General features: G+C 38.6%; 1 protein-coding gene across 7 annotated transcripts in view; it reads right to left on the reverse strand.

Annotated features, from left to right (window-relative positions):
- Fam120c (family with sequence similarity 120C) overlaps positions 1-23,430 on the reverse strand; it is a 141,542-nt gene that overhangs the window by 75,048 nt on the left and 43,064 nt on the right. For all 7 annotated transcript variants that reach the window (XM_027432175.2, XM_027432174.2, XM_027432173.2 and 4 more), the window contains exons 2-4: positions 21,224-21,470; positions 19,285-19,367; positions 9,723-9,851 (exon numbers count right to left, since the gene is read on the reverse strand). In XM_027432175.2, the coding sequence (XP_027287976.1) occupies positions 9,723-9,851; positions 19,285-19,367; positions 21,224-21,470 (459 nt within the window). The remainder of the gene's footprint in view (positions 1-9,722; positions 9,852-19,284; positions 19,368-21,223; positions 21,471-23,430) is intronic.

The following is a 23,430-nucleotide window of genomic DNA, read 5'->3' on the forward strand; positions in this document are numbered from 1 at the left end:
ATGTAATAAATAACATAAATCGACTTAATGACAAAAAGCACATGATCATCTCAATAAATGCAGAAAAGGCCCTTTGTCAAAATGACTTCATGATAAATGTCCTAGAGAGAGTAAGACTAGAGGAAATATAACCCAACATAATAAAAGAAAAAAACTACATGAGATTTTTACAGTCAACATCATCCAAAATGGAGAAAAACTTGAAATAATCCCACTGAAATCAGGAATGAGATAGGGCTGTCTCCATTCCTATTCAATATAGTGCTCAAAATACTAGCTAGAGCACTAAGGCGAGAGAAGGAAATTAAAGGATACAAATAGGAAAAGAAGTCAAACTATCCTTATTTGTGGAAGAAATGATGTTACACAAAAGAGATCCCAAAAATTCCACCAGAAAACTTCTAGAAACAATTTCAGCAGGATATAGAATCAACTTTCAAAAATCAAAAATCTTTCTATACACCAATAAAAAACATTTCATGGACACTCCCATTCACAATAGCCTCAAAGATATCTGGGAATAAACCTAACCAAGGAAGTGAAGGAGCCCTACAATGGAAACTTTAAACATCTGAGGAAAGAGATAAAGATACTACAAGAAAGTAGAAAGATACCCCAGCCTCATAGGTTGATAGAATATTATGAAAATTACCATTATAGCAAAAGCCATGTATAGATTCAATGTAATCTGAATCAAAAACTCCATCTCATTCTTTACAGAAATAGAAAAAAAACTATCCTAAAATTCATATGGAACCATAAAATTCCTAGACATTCAAAACAATCCTGAGCTAAAAGAACAATACTGGTGGATTTACCATTCCATATCTCAAGATATATTACAGAGCCATAGAAATAAAAACAATATGGTACTGACACAAAAACAGACATGTAGACCATTGGTACAAAATCCAACACCCAAATATGAGTACACATAAGTGCAGCAAAAAAATATACACTGGAGAGGTGCTGGGAAACTGGAGTCCACTTGCAGAAGAATGAAATTTGACCCATATCTATCACCTTGCAGGAAGCTAACTCCAACTGAATCAAAGACCTAAACATGAAACTGGAAACTGCTAGAAGAAAACACAGCCAGTACTCAACATGAAATAGGTATGTAGGAATGGACTTCTTGAATAAGGCATCATTTGCTCAAGAATTAATGCCAACACTTAACACACAGGACTTCATAAAACCAAACAGCTTCTGTACAGCTAAATAAACAATCAAGTGAGGAGGAAGCCCTCAGAGGGGGCAAGAATCTGAGAGGATTAGTAGCTAGAATATATAAAGAATTTTAAAAGCTAAAAAATCATGTATCATAAGAATATATACAATTACTTGGCATGTAACCAAAGGATGTGACATTCTATTCCACAGGTTCTTGCTCAGCTATTTTTAGTGGTTCTACTCATAATAGCCACAATATGGGAAACAACCTAAATGTCCCTCAACTGACAACTAGGTAATGGAAATGTGGAATATTACAGGATATTATTCAGCTATAAAGAAAATGAAATCATAAATGTTGTATAAAAATGAATAGAACTAGAAAAGATCAAATTGAGAGAAGTAACCCAGGCCCAGAAAGACAAACAGAAGGGAGAAGGGTAAAATAACAGTAAGGAAATCTGGAAAAGTCATAGAGAATCACAGTATTTACTATCTATCTAAACATGTCTACAATACGTGTGTGTGTGTGTGTGTGTGTGTGTGTGTGTGTGTGTGTGTGTGTGTGTGTTTAAATAAATATTTCCCAACTGGGCTGACAATGATCCCCTCAAGAGCCATAGACTATCCTAACAAAAATCCCAATATCAGACATGAGAAGTCCTCTTTTGAGTTGTTTGTCAGAGTTGTCCATGAGACTTCCAGAACATTAGTAGCTTTTGATTGCACACCAGAGGTGAAAGGTAAGCCCTGATTCCTGAAGACACCATGCATTTTAGACACAGGGCCCAGAGCACCCAAGCTGGATGTCACCTGAAAGCCTCCTTCCTTGAGGACTGGCTTTAATTGTACCAGAAGGTGCCATGCAAGCAGCCAAGGGAGGGAAGCAACTGACACTCCTACCTACTATGACAACTATGAACCATAACAATGACCAGCATGGCACAATAACTCTAAGGGAGCAATAACGTCACACATACCTTGATAGTAACTAAATCTCTCCAATTGGACCTGAGGACTGTCCAACAAGAGGGAAATCATGCCTGGTACGGGAAACCTAGCCAACTACTCAGGACTAGTGAAGCCATAGATCTTAGAGAAGAACCTAAAAAGTTTCACTTTACTAAACCAACATAATCCTTAAGTACATTCTAAATACTTGTCCTTATATCCACAGAGAAGTGTAGTCCTCACTCTTCATCAAGGAAACTTCTCTTTGCAACAGATGGAGATTGTAGCATGAATAATATAAACCCAGAGACAGATACTGAGTTCAAGTGGAAGATTAGAGAAGCAAAGTACTCAAGCCACCAGAGAACTCTTACCTCTACCAAGGCTGGGGAGATCCTGACCTCAGTGTGGCTGAAGACTAATTCCCTAAGACTGAATGCTGAATGCCACCTCTGAGACTCTGCTCCTGTCTTATAAACCTCTCTAGTGCTAGCATTAAAGGTGTGAGCTCTGTTTCTCTTTTTGACTGATTCACTCTCATGTAATTCTGGGTGGCCTTGAACTCACGGAGATTCATTCATCTGCCTCTGTCTCCTGAGTCCTGAGAATAAAGGAGTTTGCACCACTGCCTGGCATCTATGGCTGTGGCTAGCTCTGCATTTTGATCTCCAGGCAAGCTTTATTTGTTAGATCATAAACAAAACATCACCACAGGAGATCATTACAGAAAACCACAACCAAGCAAAATACAGACTTGTGGAGACCAGTCTCAGTGGATACATCTACAACACAACTCCTTTAGCTAAGGCTTAAGGAACATTGTGAAAGAGGAGGTAGACTATTGTAAGAGCCATCAGATCAGGGAGTTTTCTGTGAGATTGTATCACCTACAAATGACAGGGAGTTTACACCCATGAAGTCTCACCAACACTGTTACCTAAACAAATATGACTTGAGCAATGACTATACCAATAAACATGCTAATCTAACATGGAAAGTGGAAAACTCAGTATATCTCAACCTTAGACAACCTTAGCTGTACAGAAGCTGTTTGGTTTTATGAAGTCCTGTGTGTTAAGTGTTGGCAACTGAGGGATTCTGAGATCAGGGAAGACTAGTACCAAAATGATTAGCCCTGAATAAAATCAATTATAATTTAAAAAGAAAAAAAAAAAGAAACTGCCATAGGAATTTACTGACTAATACTGAAAGGTTTAAAATAGTGGTTTTTGTTTTGTTTTGTTTTGTTTTCTGGGAGAGGTAAGGAAGGACGTATCTGTGGAGATAATGCAAATGGTAAAATGCTCACTGGGAACACATATGGACTTGGGTCAGATTCCTAGCACCCCAGCACCTAGGCTGGGGGCAAGACATGGTGATGCATGCTTATAATCCCAGCATTGGGGAAGGAGAAAAATGAGAATTCTTGAGGCTCATTGCTTAGCCTTCCTAGCCTAAATGGCAAGCCCCACATCTCAGTAAGATACTATGTCTCGAAAAAAAAGGTGGATAGTCTTGAGGAATGACACCCAAGGCTGACCTCTGGCATCCATATGGAGCACCCCACCACACACACGTATGCCCACACACATGCAGATGTGGTGCCTTTGAGGTTGAGTAAGTTAAGAACAAGACTACAGAATAGAAAATCTATTTGAAGAAACAATCAAAAACCTTTCCAAATTTGGTAAAAGATAAAGTTAGAGACTCAAGAAACTAAGCAAAATCCAAATTTGACAAATTCAAAGAAATCTATACCAGACACAGTACTGGCAAATTCTTTGAAACAGTTAAAGAACTAACTTTACACTAACTATACACAATCTTTTTTTAAAAAAACTGCATTAATTGTGTAAATGTGTCTATGATACCTTACACATGTGGAGGACTGAGTACAGCCTTCAGGAATGGGTTCTTTTCCACAATGTGGGTCTGGGGGAACAAACTCAAGTTATCGGATTGTCAGCAACTGCTTTTACTTGCTGAACCACCTCACTGGCCCCCTACACAATCTTAAAAAACAGAAGACGGAACACTTGTTATTTTAGTTTCTTTTATCAATACTGTAACAAATAATCTGACAAAAGCAACTTGACAAGAAATAAGGGTGGGTTTCTTCTGTCTCAGGATCTGAGAATGCAGTTAATCATGGCAAGGAAGGTGTGGCAGCGGGACCATGAGGGGGGTTGTCACATTGCATCTGCATTCAGAGAGCAAGGAGAGACTAATGCTAACGCTCAGTTTATCTCTTCCTTTTCATTCATTCTAAGGCTCCAGTCCGTAGGAACAATGCACTCTTATTCCAGGTGAGTCCTCATTCCTCAGTTAAACTTTACTAGAAATGCCCTTAGGGAACTAGATTTAGATCTAAATTTAGTTAGGTTGGGGCCACTGAGGTAGCTGGGGTCAAGGCACTTGCTCCCAAACCCAATGCCGAGTTTGAATCTACATGATGTAAAAAATGAATCAACTCCTAGGAGTTGTTCATGGCATGCCACACCCAAACAGCCATGCAAATAAATGTTAAAAAAACTTAAAAAAATCGAGTCAATACCCACGTATGGTGGTGCAGATCTTTAACCCCAACACTAAGGAGGCAGAAACAGACAGATTTCTGTGAGTTCAAGGCCAGACCACACAGCAAGTTCTAGGACAACCAGAGACCATGACTCAACAAAATCAATCAAAGAAACAGAACCAAAATCCAGTCAAACTGACAATGAAGACTAACTACCAGACTTGTCAGCTCATTTCTGAGCCTTCATTATCTTGAAAACAAGTTCAATGTAGAAAAAAAAAAAAACAACTATCCTCCATGAAATAAAATGCAGAAAGTACTGTGTGAAATACCAACAATTCAAACACAGAAATATATAACATTTCAGAGAGGTTTGATATAAAATAAAGGTAACTTAGAGAAGGAAAAGAAACATGAATCTAACATAGTTGTGTAAAATGCATTTGTAAGATGGACGGGAGAGATGACGTGGTAAAGCAAAATGTGTTTGCCATTCAATCGTAAGTTCTGAGGCTTAAGACACACATAGAGGAGGGTATAGAGGCATACATTCATAATTCCAGTGCTGAGCAAGCTCACTGCCCAGCTAACCTAGTCAAAAGGGGGGTGGGTGTTCCATGTTCAGTAAGGGACCCCATCTCACAAAATAAGATGAAGGGTTTGGAGAAATGTCTCAGTGGTTATCAGTGTGCATTGCTATAGGCTGGAGAAAAGGGCTAGGGGTTAACAGCAAGGACTGTTCTTCTAGAGGACCTGAGTTCAGTCCCCAGCACCCACATTGGACATCTTACAATACCTGTAATTTTCATATTCAATGAAAGATTCAATGTCTCTTGTCTCCAAGGACATCTGCACTTGTGTGTGTATGCACACACATGCACACAGACACATGATTAAAATAAATCTTTTCAAATATAGCACATACCCAGAGGACCCAAGTTCAGTTCCTGGCACCCACAAAGTCCATCTGTCCTCTAAAGACACCTACGTGTGCACACATGTGAATACTCACATACACGTATAATTAAAAATAAATAAATCTTAAAAAATAGAGAGTCACTAGTAACACACTTGGCATTGACCTCTGGCCTCCACATACGTGTATGTGCACTAAACATCCCAGTGCACTGTCACAAATGTAAGCATGCACATACAAACAAAATATATACTATGCAATCATTATAATGATGACAATGAATCATTTAACAAACTAGAAGAACATATGCATGTCCTGATAACATGTCAACAATACCTACAGCTCATTTTATATTTAATAATGACAATAATTTCTCTAAAGAGCAGGAATAAGGAAAGGTATTCTAGTCTCGGCATTCCTATTGAGCAAGGTTTGGAAATCCTAAACAGTACAATAACTCAGCTTTAGGAGGGAGGCACACAAATTAGAAAACAAAGAAAGAAAACCATCTCCATTCAGAAACACTCCCACCTATACCAAAAATCCCAGGAAGCCTACCACGAACTCCTTGAACCAATGAGTGAGCATAGAAAGTTCAAGTCAAGACTCAGCACACAAAAGTCAATCTTATTTCTTTGAATAATTATAAAGAAAAATAAACAAAATAGTATTTTACAATAAATGAAATAGAAAATACTTAAGTATAAATACTAAAAGCCATGTACAGAACCCGAGAGCATGGCTCTGTCTGTGATGGAATATTTGTCTAACATGCACAACACCATGAGGTCAATGTCTAGCACCATAGGAAATAAAGGGAAAGCATAAAGATACATTTTTTTAAATGCAGGGTTTATATGTTAAAAACTATAAAACATCCAACAGATTTTAAAAAAATCAGAAAAGCCAGGCAGTGGTGGCATATGCCTTTAGTCCCAGTCCTCAGGAGGCAGAGACAGGGAGATCTATGTGACTTTGAGGCCAGCCTGGTTCTACAGAGTGAGTTCCAGGACAGCCATGGCTGTTACACAGAGAAACCCTGTCTCCAAAAATAAAAAAGTAGAAGAAGGCATAAATAAAATGAATTTGCCATACAACTGGATTCAAATATTCACAACTGAGCTTACCTGTACAGACATGTAATCCTAGCTACTTGAAAGATAGAGACAGAAAGATCACAAGCTGAAGACCTGAGTAAGGACAAAATTATTCACGGCAATATAGTGAGACCTTTTCTAAAAAGAAAAAGGGTTTTAAAAAATGGCTGGGGATATTACCCCATCACAGGCAGCTGGCACAACATGTGGTCCTAGGTTTAATCAGTAGTACTTGAAAAACAAACAAACAAACAAACAACAAACCAATTTCTTCTGTACATTTAACACAATTCCAACCAAAATCGAAGTAAGATTACTTTTTTTTGTAGATACAAACAATACTATTCTAAAATTTATATGGAAAGGCAAAAGAATTTACAAAGACAAAATAAGATTGAAATTGGAAGAATCACTACTCAGCTTCAAGACTTAATATTTATCTGTGGTAATTAAGATGGTCCACTTCTGGTAAAACAATATACACACACATTAACCCTCTCCTGAAAGTGCAGAAATATACTCATGGACATATAGGCAACTGATTTTATTTAGAAAAATGGTAGGACAATTCAAGGAAGAAAAAAATACTCTGTTTAACAAACTATATTCAGATACCTGGATAACCACATGCAAAAAATAAAGACAAATGCCCTTATATTTTACACACAAATTAACTAGAGCTATAAATGTAAAATATACAATTATTTGACTTTTTAAAAAGAGAGGTTGAAGAGATGGCTCAGTCAGTAAGTAAGGCCCTTGCCTTGTAAGAATGAAGACCCCAGTTTGATCCCTAGAACCTACACAGAAATGCTAGGATAAATGGACTGTAAGTGCAAGAAAAAACATTCATTGTATAGTGGAACATGCCTGAAATCTTATCACTCAGGAGACAACACACAGGGAGATCAGTACAAGTTTAAGGACAGTGTGGTCTACATAGCCAGTTTGGGGACAGCCAGAACTACATAGTGGGTCATTGACTTTAAACAAAAATAAAGTTCACTATGAGGCATTTGTAAATACAAATTAAAACTGATTCCACTGTTGGTATAGCAGAGTGGTAGAGTACTTGCCTAGCAGGACAAGGTACTGTACTATTATACATAAATCAGGGTGAGCAAGACAATGCTTGCCACCATGCCGGACTTGAGCTAGTTTCTATGTGGTAAAGGAGAGAACAGACTCTGGCAGGTTGTCTTCTGACTACCACATAAGCATTACAGCATGCACCCCCCACACACACACACAAAATGCAGAAAATTTAAGGTAAAATATTGACCAAGCACTGGTAAGGAAAGAGATAACCACTGTGAAAAATGGTTTGGCATTGTCATAAATTTAAATATATGCTCAGCATATGTTCTAGAAATCTCAATCCTGGATATATACACTATGAAAATGAAAGGCTATGTTCACACAAAAACCTCTATGCAAGCGTTTACAGCAACTCTACTTATAGCTACTCAAATTTATATCCCATCTAAATATTCTTTAAGGCATAAAAATGGATTATTCACACACACACAATACCAAACAACTTGAAGATTCTTGTTTGTCTTTAAAGTTTTTCTTTTCATGTGTGTGTATGGGGGAATGACAGTGTGTGTATGCCACATACATGGAGGTGGCCCTGGAGGTCAGAGAGAGCTACTTATGATCAGTTGTAAGTGCCCCAACATCGATGCCACAAAGTGAACTACAGCTCTCTGAACAAACAGTACATGCTCTTGATCACTGAGCCATTTCTCTAGCCCAATCCAGAGAATCTTACAAACATTATGTTAAATGACAAAAGACATTCTCAAGCTATTCTATACCTTATGATTCCATCCATTTAACATTATCTAGAAGCTATAACTATAGTGACAGAGAATACCCCCAAATGTTGGGAATGGGTTTCGGTGGTATTACAAAGGGCTAGCATGAAAGTTGGGTGGGAGGATGGGGCATTACAACTTTTCTGTATTCTGAGTGTAATGATAATCACATAAATTAATAACTTAAGATTCCATAGAACTGTACACACATACCAAAAAATCAAACTGACTACACGTTAATTTTAAAAAGTAACAATTAAAAAATTTCAGAGTTGCACATATAAATCAAATTGCTAAAAATAAACCTAACTTATTTTTGTAATTTTTACTTCATAACATAAAATCCTAGTTGGGCCTTTTCTTCCAATATTAACAACTACTCTGATTCTTATTTATGGAGACTCATTTTAAATGGTCCTTTTAAAAATTATCTACTTTATTCTCAGGTAAGACATCCTTTACATTAAAATATACTTTAAGAACAATGAGATGGCTCAGTGGGTAAAGGCACTTGCTCCAAAGTCTGGCAACCTGAGTTCAATTCTCAGAACCTACATGGTAGAAAGAAGAGGCCCATCGCAGCAAAGTTGTCCTCTGGCCACATATGCACTGTGGCTTACACACAGAAAAATAATTGAAAATATGTATACATCAAAATTAGCTGAGGGTGTAGCTTAGTTGTAGAGGGTTTCTTTAGCATGTGTCAAGACCTGACTTTGATCCACAGCACACAATGTAAGAAGACACATAAGAGCATGTAGTAAACTGCTTCTGGGGAATGAGATTTTAGGCAGCATGTTTATTTTCTTATTTTTCAGAATATGTTTGTAGTACCTTAATCTTCAGTAGAAAGCAAACAAACAAAGGGCCCTTTCTATTTAGCTATCAGACATTTTAAAAGAAATATGATAATTTCAGTCAGTAAGCAGGGGAAATCAAGTAGCAAGGAGGGAGACCTTGGAAAAGATCAGAGAACTTGGCAGCATAGCAAGCACATGTAAGAAAGCCAGTGAAGGCCAGTGAGATTGCTCAGCAAGTAGACAATTGCCACCAGGCCTGACAACATGAGTTTCATTCCTATACGCCACGTGGTGGAAGGAGAGAACCAACTCCCACAGGTTGTCCTCTGACTTCCACATACATGGCATGGCATGCACACAGCTGCAAACACGTGTGCACCAAAATACAATTTTTAAATTCAAAATAAAGAAAGCTGCTGATTCTTGAGAAGGGGAAGGCCAACTCACCTGGGACTGTTTGAAAACATCCTTCCCAACCACATCCAGGTTTGAGGGGTCTTTGATGGCACTAACATACTCAGAAACAGCCTTGATCACGACATCACAAGGTGGAAGAACCAACTGATGAGCTCGGACCTAGAAAAGGCAAGATAAGTAAGGGACAACAAAGTCAAAGATGGATCATTAAGAGAAATTCCAAAGATGGATGACACCCTGCAGGGTCTGCCAGAGTCTCCCAGAAATAAAACAGAAAAGAACTAGACACAGTTATCAGAAGAGGCAGCAGATACTCAAATATTTCTAGCTTAAATAACAAAATAGGGAACATTACAAAGCAAGAAAGTCTAGAGTACTCTAGAGGGAGTGGCTGGGTATAAGATGCTCCCTGTTCTCAGTGAAAGGGAGCCCCAACAGTAGCTAGGCAGGACCCGGAAAAACATAGACAATCTGCAGAGTTGTTTCAGTACCAGACATTTTAACTTCTTTTATTACATTCATTTGTTCGTGTTGGGTACTTGTGCCACAATACATGTGCAGAGGTCAGAGGACAACTTGTAGGAGTCAGTTCACTCCTTCTACCATGTGGGTCCCAGGGATTAATCTCGGGTTGTCAGGCTTGGTGCAAGTACCTCTACCCATTGAGTTATCGTACCCACTCCATAACAGACATTTTAGAGCAGCAGATCCTGTGCAGCAGCAGGAATGATGGAAGGAGATCCTGGAAATACTCTGTTCTCAGTGCTGGGGTACTTGACACTCAGAACTCAGTGCAGCAACAGTGAGATGCCATTTCAAAAAGGGCATGCTATGTAGGTGGCTAGAATGTCCAAGACACACTCATGAGGCACAAAATCCCACCAGCAGAATACTGCTAGTCTGGGGTAAAGGAACTTTAAATTGGAATCACAGTATTAGCAAGCAGAAAACCCACTGGGAGCCAGAATTTGCAGAGGAACTTCACATAACCTCAAAGTAGTACTCTAGACAACACCTCCTTTACTCAATAGCAAATGTCAATTTAGCAAGCAGACTCGGTACTGCTCTGTTCTTTTCCTTTCTCTTTGCAACTTCCTTTTTTTACTGTCCTCTTACAAATAACATAGGCTTGCCTAGTTTGCAGGGTGTCTCTGTGTCTTAGCCTTCTAAGAACTGGGACTGCTCTATGTTACCTGATTTCATATCTACCATTCCCCTTTCAGTCTACTGCTAGTGAAAACTGCCTCATGTTCTCTACATTTGGTCCTTGCCATTGCCCTTTTTATTCATGTTCTCTCTACTTTCTATCAATCCAACTCTAACTAATAGATGTACTAAGCTTTCTCCTCAGAACCATAATAATTAGTATAATGGCACACACATACTATCAGTGTCTTTTCTCAAAATGATTGATGCTGACGTGGTGATGGTTTTGTATTTTACTGTACATTCCCATAATGGGCTTATCCCTGGATAGTGACTATTGTTGCCATAGCATTCTACTCTTGGGGAATACTGGGGATCAAGTTGGGTACTGTGAACACTAGTGTAACAGGAAAATGACACCCCAACACACCAAAAACTATTTCCCCTTGAACACTGAAAACATTTGCATGCAAAAATAAAGGTGACATTAAATAGAAAATCCAAGCAATGGCCTAACTGTATACCTGCAAGTCCCAACAAAAAAACAGGAAAATACAATGTTATATGTCTCCTCTAAAAATTACCAAGTCCATAGTAGTACCCCCATAAGAGTGACTTAAAATTCCAAGGAATTAGAAATCAAGAAGGACACAAAATCTCAACTGAATTCCAATATGGGGAGAGAGCTAACAGCTGAATGAAATAAGTAAGTCAATGCAAGACACTGAAACAGAATGTATTACAGATCAGAAATACTAAAGAAAATACAAACTGAATCCTGGAAATTAAAATTTTAGTTAGTCCAATTAAAAGCTCAGCAGAAAGTCTCACCAATAGAATGAATCATAGGGAAGACACAACATCAGGGCTTGAGGAAAAAGTAGAATATCAATTGACAACAAAAATAAGGTAATTAAAAAAAAAAGAAACAGGCTGGGCTGCATGCCTTTAATCCCGGCACTCGGTAGGCAGAGGCAGGCAAATCTCTGTGAGTTCAAGACCAGCCTGGTGTACAAAAGCAGGCTCCAAAGCTACACAGAGAAACCCTGTCTTGAAAAAAAACAAAAAAAGAAAAAAGAAAGAATATGCAAGATGGACAGTACAGTATGAATAGACCAAATTTTCAGGGATACAGCCACTGACAAGTTGCTCATGGGACACTGAAAACCTCCTATCAAGGGCTGGGAAAGATGACATAGCAGTTAAGAGTATTTGCTTCTCTTGCAGAATACCTGGTTTCAATTCCAAGCATTCATTTGGTGGCTCACAACTGTTTTTAACTTTAGTTCCAGAGGATCCAACATCTTCTTCTGGACTGTTTGGGCACAGGCAAGAACATGGTACACAGACATATATGCAAGTACATACATATACATAAAATAAAAAATAATACATCTTAACAAACCAACACCTACTCATGCTCATGCAAGTAACTCTAACTAAACATAATGGGTCAAACAAAGACATGTTAGTAGGAGGGAGATGGAGTAGGGCTGAGAAAGGGTTAACAGGGGATGAAAATAACTAGATCCACTTGGTACACCTTTAGTCCCAGCACTCAGGAGGCAGAGACAGGCAGGTCTCTGTGAGTTCAAGGCCAGCCTGTTCTACAGAGAGAGTTCCAGGACAGCCAGGGCTACACAGAGAAATCCTGTCTCAAAAAACAAAAGAGACTAGATTCATTATTTACATGTATGAAACTATCAAAGAATTTTGAAATTATTAAAAGCAATCACATAGCACTCCATCGATATATAGAAATTTATGTTCTCATGTATAAGTCAATGATAAAATTAATAATGAGGGACTAGAGAGATGGATTAGTAGTTACCTAAAAATAATAAGATTTTTTTTAGATTTATTTATTTTTCTTGTATGAATGTTTGCCTGCACATATAGAGGCCAGTAGAGGGCATTAGATTCCCCAGAAGTGGAGTTACAGACAGTTTGTGAACCATCATGTGGGTGCTGGAAACTGAACCTGGGTCCTCTGCAAAACCAACAAGTGGTCTTACGCACTGAACCATCTCTCTAGCCCCCAAATAAATACATTGAATAATGGGAAAAAGTAATTCTGGGGGCTGGGGCAGTGGCTCAGTGAGTAAGCACTATTGTTGCACAAACATGAGAACTGGAGTTTGAATCTTCAGACCCACATAAAAAGCTGGGCATGGTCTATAACCCAAGTGCTGGGGGTGGGTGTAGATAAGAGCATTTCTGGTGCTTAATGTCCACCAACCTAATTCCAGGTTCAATGATAGACCCTATCTTATAATAATAAGGTGGAAAGCTATAGTGTATGACACCTGATATCATCCTCCAGCCTCCGGGTTTGCACCCATACACATGTGCACATACACTGTGTGTGTGTGTGTGTGTGTGTGTGTGTGTGTGTGTGTGTGTGTGTGTGTGTGTTTACACTATACACACACTCACAGTGTACACACACACACAACACACTTACAAACTCTTTAAAGAAAAATGATTTTATAATATATGGAGGATCTTCCTAGCCTAACTTGAACTAACCACAAAAAGGCCTTTTTGAAAGAATCAGGGAAGTTGTAAAATGTATTAGATATTAAAATAACAGACCAGCAATATGGTTCAGTGGATAAAGGCATTTATTGCAATTCTAATGACCTGCATTGGACCCTCAGAACCCACATGACAGAGGAGGAGAACCAACTCCTGCAAAGCTGTCCTCTGACCTCTGCACAATCATCATGATACACACACACACACACACACACACACACACACACACACACACACAAAGAAATAAATGTAAAAATTTTCCCCTAAAATAAGATGGCAACAAGAAATTAGCATTACTTTCATTAGGAGTGATAATATCCATGTGCATTTGTAGGAAAATGTGTAAACGGTTTAGAGACATACAGAAAGAATGTACAAGTGAAATAATTATCATTCACTTAAAACCATATTGGCAATAACAAAATCCAGCAAGCATGGAAAAATCTTGGTGGCTGATCTAAATGATTAAACAATGGTAAATAATTGCAATAATATATTGTTTTGCCCATGTTTGTGATATTCAAAAAAGTCAATGAAATGATTCCTAATTCTGCTATACCCATAGATTGATGCCTAGAGCAATTGTCAACAGAGAGGCTTCATCCAGCAACTGATGGGAGCAGATGCAGAGACCCACAGCCAAATATTAGGGAGAGATCAGGGAACCCTGCTGAAAACTAGGAGGAAGGACTGTATGAATCAGAGAGTTTCAGGACATCACAAGAACATGGCCCACAGAATCAACCAACCAGGGCTCATAGGAATTCACAGAGACTGAAACAACAATCACAGAGCCTGTATAGATTTGAGCTAGATCCTCTGCATATATTTTATGGTTGTGTAGCATGGTATTTTTGTGGGACTCCTAACAGTGGTAGTGGGGGCTGTTTCTGACTCTTTCTCCTGCTCTTGGCACCCTTTTCCTCCTACTGGGTTGCCTCATCCAGCCTTGATCAGAGGGTTTGTGCCTAGTCTTACTGTAAATTGTCATACCATGCTTGGTTGATATCCCTAGGAGGCCTGTTCTTTTCTGAAGGGCAACAGAGAAGCAGTAGATTTGGGGGAGAGGGGAGGTGGGGGATACTGGGAGGAGTGGAGAGAGGGGAAACTCTGGTTGGGATGTATTATATGAGAGAAGAATACATACATACATACATACATACATACATACATAATACACAGATAATGAATAAATAATAAATACAAAGTGAAACTTTTTGATGCTATGTAGAAATGTAGGTTTTTGTTGCCTCATTTACAATTCTTTAGGTATAAATTCCTTTACACTGTAATTATTGAGTCAATGGTATAAATTTGCAAAAGGCTTTTGATAAGACTCATTTTGTTGGGGGCTGGAGAGATGGCTCAGCAGTGAATAACACATACTGCTCTTCAAGAGGACCTGAGTCCAATTCCAAGTACCCACACAATCAGGCAGCTCACATCCATTTGTAACTCCAGCTCCAGGGTGATCCACACTTATTTCCTCTGTGAGAAAAATGCACTCATGTATACATATCTCCCTACATATAGACACGTAACTAAAACTAAATTTAAAAAGCAAGATTCATAAACATTCAGAGTCCTAAGAGGCCATTTGGAGATAAAAAATATTTTACCAACAAACTGCATCATTCATTCCTCAAAAAACAGCTATTGATGGAGCTGGAGAGATGGCTCAGAGGCTAAGAGCACTTGTTGATCTTCCAGAGGAACCAGGTTCAATTTCTAGCACCCACATGGCAGGTAATAGCTTTCATCCAACATTGTCTTCTGGTCTCCATAGGCACCAGGCATGCAGGAGATTCATAGATATGCAAGCAGGTAAAACACTCATATATATAAAATTAAACAGAAGTAAAGATAATTTTTTAGCAAGATACTATGTCTGATACAGTAGCACACACCTTTAATCCTAGCACTTGGATTTGGAGGCAGGTGTATCCCTATGAGTTTGAAGCCAGCCTGGTCTACCTATATAGTGAGTTTCAGATCAGCCAGGGCTATATACAGAGACCCTGCATCAAACAAACAGTTACTGTCAGGCATTGGCTACACACTATCCTGTCCCAAGGTACCAGGGACACAGCAGTGAATACCTAAGACAAGAACTCTGCCTTCATGGCAGCAGGAATATTATATGTGTTGGGATAAGGTAATGAGCATGCATATATGTATGTATGTGTACATGCATGCATATATAATTTTAAATAATAGGATTTCAAAAGGGTCATTGAGAAAATGCCATTTGACAAAACTTTTAGGAGTGAAAAATGGCTATGAAAGAAAACAAATCCCAGCACTCTGGAGGCAGAGGCAGGCGGATCTCTGTGAGTTCTAAGCCAGCCTAGTCTCCAGACAAGTGCCAGGATAGTCTCCAAAGCTACACGGAGAAACCCTGTCTCGAAAAACCAAAAAAAAAAAAAAAAGAAAAAAGAAAAAAGAAAACAAAGGCAATCCAGATAGAGAGAATGTTAAGTATGAAGCATCTAAGGGTTAGGAAGTGCTGGGGTCGGCGGCTATGAGAAGAATTGAGTGACATAAAGAGTCAATATATTATTTTAAATAGAAAAATGACATGCTCTGAGTCCTCTTTGTAAAATTAACATATGTTAACTATACAAAAGAGTAGGTTTCATTAGGATATTTTCATGTATGAATATTATAAATTTTGATCATATTAACCTTCTCATTGCCTTCTCAACTTCCCCCTTTCAATAGTCTCCTTATTTGTCCCACATAGTCTAGCCCCCTATACTATCAGTTTTTTTTTCACACAGACAAAATAAGACTGATTCATAATGCTAAAGGACAAATTCTAGAGCTGGGAATGTCGTGTGGAAGTAGAATGATTTCCTATCATGTCTAAGACTCTGGATTCAATCCCAAGTGCTGTCATTTTTTTTCAAAACAAATGTGTGTGTGTCCAGGTGCACATGAATAGGCAGACCTAAGGTCATCCTGGAGTATTGTTCCACAGAAGTGGTTCATCTTTTTATAAGACAGAGTCAATCATTGGTACATGGGGCTCCTCAACTAGGGTAGGCTAGTTGGCCAACAAGCCTCATGAATCTGCCTCTCTGTCTTTCTGGTACCTGGGATTACAAGTGCAAAACATCTTGCCTAGCTTTTTATGTGGGTTCTGGGGCTAGAACTCAGGTCTTCACGCATATGCAGCAAGCAGTTTACTAACTAAGCTATCTCTTCAGACCCAAGAACAAATTTTATTCTATACTTCTGTAAAACACTAAAAGAATATGTGGCATACTAATTTTGCACACAATGCAAATGATCTAATTACCCCTAAATGGCCATCTTAGTTTCACCTTCAAAGTTCCTAAATCTTACACTTTTTTGGCAGTACTAGAGACTGAACCCAGATCTCACATGTGCTAGCCAAGCCCTCTGTCACTGAGCTACACCTCCAACTTAAAAATTTACTTTTAGAAAACTTTATGAAAACTATCAACAAATGGGTTGGAGTGATAACTGAATGGTTAGGAGACTAGTAAGTGAAATGAAAACAGAGAGCTGGCTATTGGGTTTATTGGTAACTTTATTAAAGGCAATTTCAGAAAAATCAGATTACAGAGGCAGAAGGATAGCAAACAGGTCAAGTACAGCCCTCCTCCCCCGTGTGTGTGTGTGTGTGTGTGTGTGTGTGTGTGTGTGTGTGTGTGTAGGAAAGAGGTCAGCAACACTCTTTGGTAGTCATTCACTTTGTATTTTGAGACAAGGTCTCTGATTAGGATCCAGGGCTCACTAGTTAAGCGAGGCTGGTTGGCCAGAAAACCCTGAGTTTCCTGTTTCCACTTCTCCAGAGCTACAATTATAAGCATGTGCCACCATCCCTGCTTTCGTTGTTTTGTTTTTCTTTTCTGGGGACTAAACTACTTATGTTTGTATAGCAGGTATTTTAGCAATGGAGCCAACCTCCACCCCTAGCCCCTAGATGATACTTTAGAAGAATATAGTGTAAGAAGAAAAATAATACCTTAGGTGGCAGGGAGTAAGGTCAAGAGTGGGTTTGGGCCTGGACAGATGCTTAATTGGCAAAGCTTGCTGGACAAACACAAAAACCTGAGCTTGGATCCAAAGTACTTGTATAAAAAGTCGGATATTGGTAGCACACATCTGTAATCCCAGTGCTAGGAACACGAACACACACACACACACACACACACACACACACACACACACACACACACACACACACACGGATTTTATTTTTAAACCTGAATCATGCACAGCCATCCATAGTAGCATATGCTTATAATCTTAGAACTCAGGCTGAAGCCGGAGAATTTTTAGTTCAAGGCTAATTGGTATCAGAGCTTATCTTCAATTAAAAAAAAAAGGATTGGGGCTACAGACATAGCTCAGAGGTTAAGAGCACTGGATGTTCTTCCAGAGGAGTCAGGTTCAATACCCATCATCTATATAGCAGCTCACAACCATCTGTAACTTCAGTCCCAAGGGATGTTGTGCCCGCTCTTGGCTTCTATGCACACATAGTGAATAGACATACATGCAGACAAAGTGCCCATGCATATAAAATAAGTATATTTAAATTGAAAAAAATACACAGAAACTCCTAAAAAGGACCGTGATTATACATCAAATGGGAAATAACCAATGAAGAGAGAAAAACTGGACAATGCAGGAGAAAGGAGAACTGTTGAACTAGTATCTTTAAACAGGCAGAAGGGAATAGGACCTTTATAAATGGAAGATCTTGCCTTACATGGGACATGGTCAAGTCAGCCACAGTCATCAGGACATTAACAGAACACAGAAACACACAGATTAAATGTGGGGCAGTGACGCAGAAATTGAAGTTCATAGAAATTCTCTGCCCAATGAGGAGAAAGTATTAGAGGCTGAAGGGGGAGAAGGTATAAAATCGTTATCTAAGACAGTAACAAACAGGAAATGTAATATCAGCAATTTACACCATCATCTTGATGCCAAAGGGTATCAGGTCTTCTAGAGGCTGCATAGCAGTGAACTCATTTAATGGTTTAGCATTAACAAAAATGACCACATCACTCATCTGGTGTACATGTCTGGTCATTAGTGAGGATGAGCATCTAGTCATATGATTAGCCACTGTAATTCTGCTTTTGTCAACTTTATGATTCAGTCTTCTACTCATTTTTTCACTATTGGGGTATATTTCTCAGCCACTTTATATGAATTCTTATGTTATGGGTAGTATCAAAACTAATTTTTATCTGCATATAAAATATAGTTTTACTTTGTATTAAGGGGAGAGTGTGAACACAGTTCCACACTACCACAAATTATGTAGTCAAGTTTCCCACATTTTGGAATATCAGGAATCAGCACATGCCAAGTACAACCACCTTCTTGATCGGTATTTTATGTGAAATAGTTTAAATATAATGGAAGAGGACCCTAAAGGACATTCCAGACTGCATGGGGAAAAGCCCATGAGGCCACAACCCTACATAAAGAACTACAGGCAAGTAAGGAAATCTGGGAATGGTAGAGGAGGTCCTCCTCAGGGAAGAGCACAATTGGTTATCGGGTGCCAAACTGTCAGCTGAAAACATACATTCAGGTAGCATTATATGAACTTACCAGGCTATATTTAGGAAAATATGTGTGTATACAAATACATGTGTACATGCAATAACAATTGTTGAAAAAAAGGAGGGCCATGAATTTGAAGGATGAGTGGATAGGGATATATGAGAGGGTTTAAAGGGAGGAAAGGGAAGGGAGAAATGTTATAATTAAAATACAGTCTCAAAACAAATAAACAAAAAGACTTTAAAAAGAAAGATTTTAATAAATCTAATGAAAGACAACTATTTTACTCCATCACAGTTTAATTAAAACTTGATGTCTCCTAAATGTACAGGGACAAAATAGGGCATATTACCTTAAGTGACGCAAGAGGATGCTCTGGTCCCAAAAGGCTCCAGTGAAAAGCAGCCAAGTCTTCATCTGGTAGAATGTGGTTACCTATAAAATATATATTTCATTTATTCACTGTACAAATGTTTGCTTAGATCTTTTTCAGTCAAAAAGTGGATCCTTCTGGGAGAGGAAATAAGTGGATTAAGCACAGACCTCTATTCTTTTTATTTTTGAGACAGGTCTCACTATATATCTCTGGGTTGCCTGGGACTTGATATACAGTCCAACCTGGTTTCCAACTCACAGGTTCACCTGCCTCTGCTTTCCAAGTGCTGGTATTAAAGGCATGCACCATAACACCAGTAAGCCCATATTATCAATGTAATAATTAATTATAGTAGCTATACACATGCTGGTCACCTGCTCTGTACTGTATGTATTACATATGTCTCCTTTATAATGATCAAGCCTCATAGTTTTATCTCCATTTTATAGACAAGGAAGCTGAGATTCAAATGAACTTAGTGACTTGGCCCAAGGTAGGCCTATACTAGAACAGAAAATTAGGACTGTCTGACTCTACAGTGCATGGTACTACTCATTATCACAGGTAACAGGTAACTGTTACCGAATTGTGCTGCTTTTATTTTATAATAGCAAATTATTGACCACGTAAAAAGTACAGAGCACTTTCTGTATCTCATCTCACTTAACTTCATGAATAACACCACAGGACTATTTTCATTTCTGAGATGAAGAAAATGAATCCAGGGAAGCATGACTTCAGTGATTTGCACAAAATCTAATTCTATAACTTGGCTGATTCAATTAGATTATCCAAAATGATGTTCTTTGTGCTTAGAGGGCAGAGGTCACAACTATACTAGTCTATTAATGTTCATGCTGTCAATACTTGGAAAACCAATTTAAAATATCAATTCCATAATTTACTTTGAGATGCATCTTTAAAAGAAAGCCTGAAAGTTGGATGTAATGATACGTGCCTGCAATGCCAGCATTAGGAAGGATAAGGCAGGAGAATCTTATGATTGAAGTCAGTCTAAGCTACACAGTGAGATCCAGAAGAAAAACAAAACAACAAAAAAGAAAAGAAAGAAAAGAAAACCAGATAGGTGGGTGCATAGAGAACTAGATGCGTACATGAGAAAGCAACTGCTATCAAATGTCAATGGCAGCGTCCAAGTAGTGGATATAGGCTTTCCACTGCAAATGAATTTTGCCGAAATACCCGTAACAAAAAACAGAGAAAAACATAGTCCACACATCTTCTTGGTCTAAATCTAGACCTTTTAAAAAAGAATTGCTGCTAGTCTGAGTGGAGAAGCAAAGGTCACTAGAACTAGTGAAACACAGGACTCTGTATGTAAGTTCTGGAATAGAATTCGTGGCCAGCCTGGTCTACAAAGTAAGTTCCAGGACAGCTAGGGCTACACAGTGAGACCCTGTCTCAAAAAAATGAAAAAAGATGCTCTTATATTCATAACTAACATTTGTATGGTCAAATTCTTACCACAAGTTAATATGATCATAACATACTGAGTTTTTTGGATGGTCTGCTAGAATCCCTGACTGCATACTGCTTTTCCACAGCATTATATGATGTGAGAATTTTATATGTTGTTTTTGAGACAAGGCCTTTCTCATATAGCACAGGTTGGCCTTGACTATTTGTCCAAGGATGATCATAAACTTCTGATCCTCTGTCTCTAACCCCTGAGTGCTAGAATTATAGGCATCTACATATGTGGCTCTAGGATTGAACACAAGGCCAGATGCACACTAAATAAGCACACTATCAACTGAGCTACATCCTAAACCAGCAAAAGGACTCTAAAAAAGCAAACTTAATATTGCCAGGCTAAATCACTCTAGTCTGCATATCTTATCAATGCAAGAAGAAACTTTACCAAACACTGGATTCTGTGTTTTAGACTACTTACCTAGTAGTGCAGCGAATATGGGAAAATTCATTCTCTTCAAGCCCAGCTGCTTGGCCACTTCCTGCATCAGGAACTGGTTGGTTGTAAGGTTCTTCCCATTCCAGCTGAGCTTCAGCGCATGGGAACTGTAGTAAGATGGAATATTGTAGAGCGCATACTCGGAGTCATGAGCAAGAAGGCCATGAAAGCCATTCTCTCTGAAAAAAGCCACCACTTCCAAATGGTGGTCCTCAAGGCTCTGAAAGACCTAGGAAAGAAGAAAAAGAGAACATGTAATGACACAGAAACTGATCTATTTACACCTACAAAATTAGAAATCACGAAGGGTAGTACCTAATTTATAATGAAAAAATTTGAGATTATCTTCGGCAGAAAAGAAAAAACAAACAAACTATAACATCTTAGAACATGATTAGGCCTGTACCTGTGTTTTCTAACTGCCCAACCTTTAAATTGTGAAATAAATAAACTATTACTTAATATATACTATAGTAATTACTTAATATAATAATATATTACTTAAGTTTTTGCTTAAAGCCATAACAGTTATCTTCATTAAAAAGCATGGAAATCATGCTGGGCATTGGTGGCACACATCTTTATTCCCAGCACTTGGGAGGCAAAGGCAGGTAGATCTCTATGAGTTCGAGACCAGCCTGGTTTTTATAAAGTGAGTTCCAGGGCAGGCTCCAAAGCTACACAGGGAAACCCTGTCCTGAAAAACCAAAAAAAAAAAAAAAAAAGCATGGAAATCATTGCTTATTGCCCAGTAGCTATCTGCTGTGCACATTCTACCTATATACTCTTATCACAACAATCATGGTGAAGTATATATGAATGAAAGTACTTAGAAGTGAAAACAGTAATCCTAGTTCATCAATTTTTTATGTACATTGGTGTCTTGCCAGCATGTATGTCTGTGTGATGGTGTCAGGTCCCCTGGAACTGGAGTTACAGACAGTTGTGAACTGCAACCTGGGTCCTCTGGAAGAGCAGCCACTGCTCTTAATTGCTGAGCCATCTTTCCAGCCCTCACCTATCAATTTTTAAAAACATTTACTTATTTTATATATATGTGTGAACATATAACTATGCACCAGTGCATGGAGGTGCCCATAGAAGTCAGAAGAGGTCACTGGAACTGGAGCTTTAAGCAGCTGTAAACTGCCCCAAATGGGTGCTAGAAACCGAGCCCAGGTCCAGAATACCACCACCTCCCTTTTACAGTTCTTGCCTTCCCCCCCCCCCCCGCCAATTAGGAGCATCTGAACAAAGGAGGGTACTTCCACCAGGGAGGTTTCTCATAGGGTTCCCCAGAGAAAACCCACAGAGATTATTATTTCTATTAAACAAGGGTCAGAAACTTTACCTCATTTTAAAAATAGATAAACTAAGCTGCAAAAGGTTGGCGAGCTCAAAGCTGTATGAATGAGATACAACAGAAGCTGAACTGACTCCAGAATACATATCACCGCTGGTACCAAGAATACTCCAAAACGGCACTATTTTTCATGGAAACAAAGAAAGACTATTAAGTACCTTTCCTGCACATGCTCTATTTAGTGTGAATGAAGCACACCAAAGTTATCTGTACACTGGCTCCACCAGACTAAGTGTTTTTTTGTTGTTGTTGTTTTGTTTTGTTTTTATCACAGAGACTTTATCACTGCATTTCTGGCTCCACCATTATTGGCTCCATCATTCAGGCTCCATCCTAGTACATAGTGATACATGCTAATGACAATGACTAACAGATCTTGTGTACTATGTGAAAAGCAATATACCTTTATACTTGATATTCATTAATTCATTTATATGTAAAAAATCTTCTGAGGCATTTATCTCCAAAGTCAGAAAGCTAGAAAGAGCAAAGCCTGGACTATGTTCTACAGTCTATAGATCTTAATAATATTTTGAACTCAACAGACCTATGGTTTGTTATTGTAGTTGCTGCTGTTGCTATTTTGAGACAGGGTCTCACTACGTAGGTCTGGCTGGCCTGGAACTCACTATATAGACCAAGCTAGCCTCAACCTTATAGAAATCTGCCTGCCTCTGCCTCCCGAGGACTCGCTCACATTAAGGGATGTACCATCATGCCTAGTTCATTTGATCTATCTTTCTTTTAAGTTATAAAGGAACAATGATTTTCTGGAATATAACAGGTGTTTCAATACATTAAACTTTTGGTAGAATGTAGAAAGAGT

The sequence above is a fragment of the Cricetulus griseus genome, chromosome X (assembly GCF_003668045.3).
Source record: "Cricetulus griseus strain 17A/GY chromosome X, alternate assembly CriGri-PICRH-1.0, whole genome shotgun sequence".
In the NCBI taxonomy this organism is placed as follows: Eukaryota; Metazoa; Chordata; class Mammalia; order Rodentia; family Cricetidae; genus Cricetulus; species Cricetulus griseus.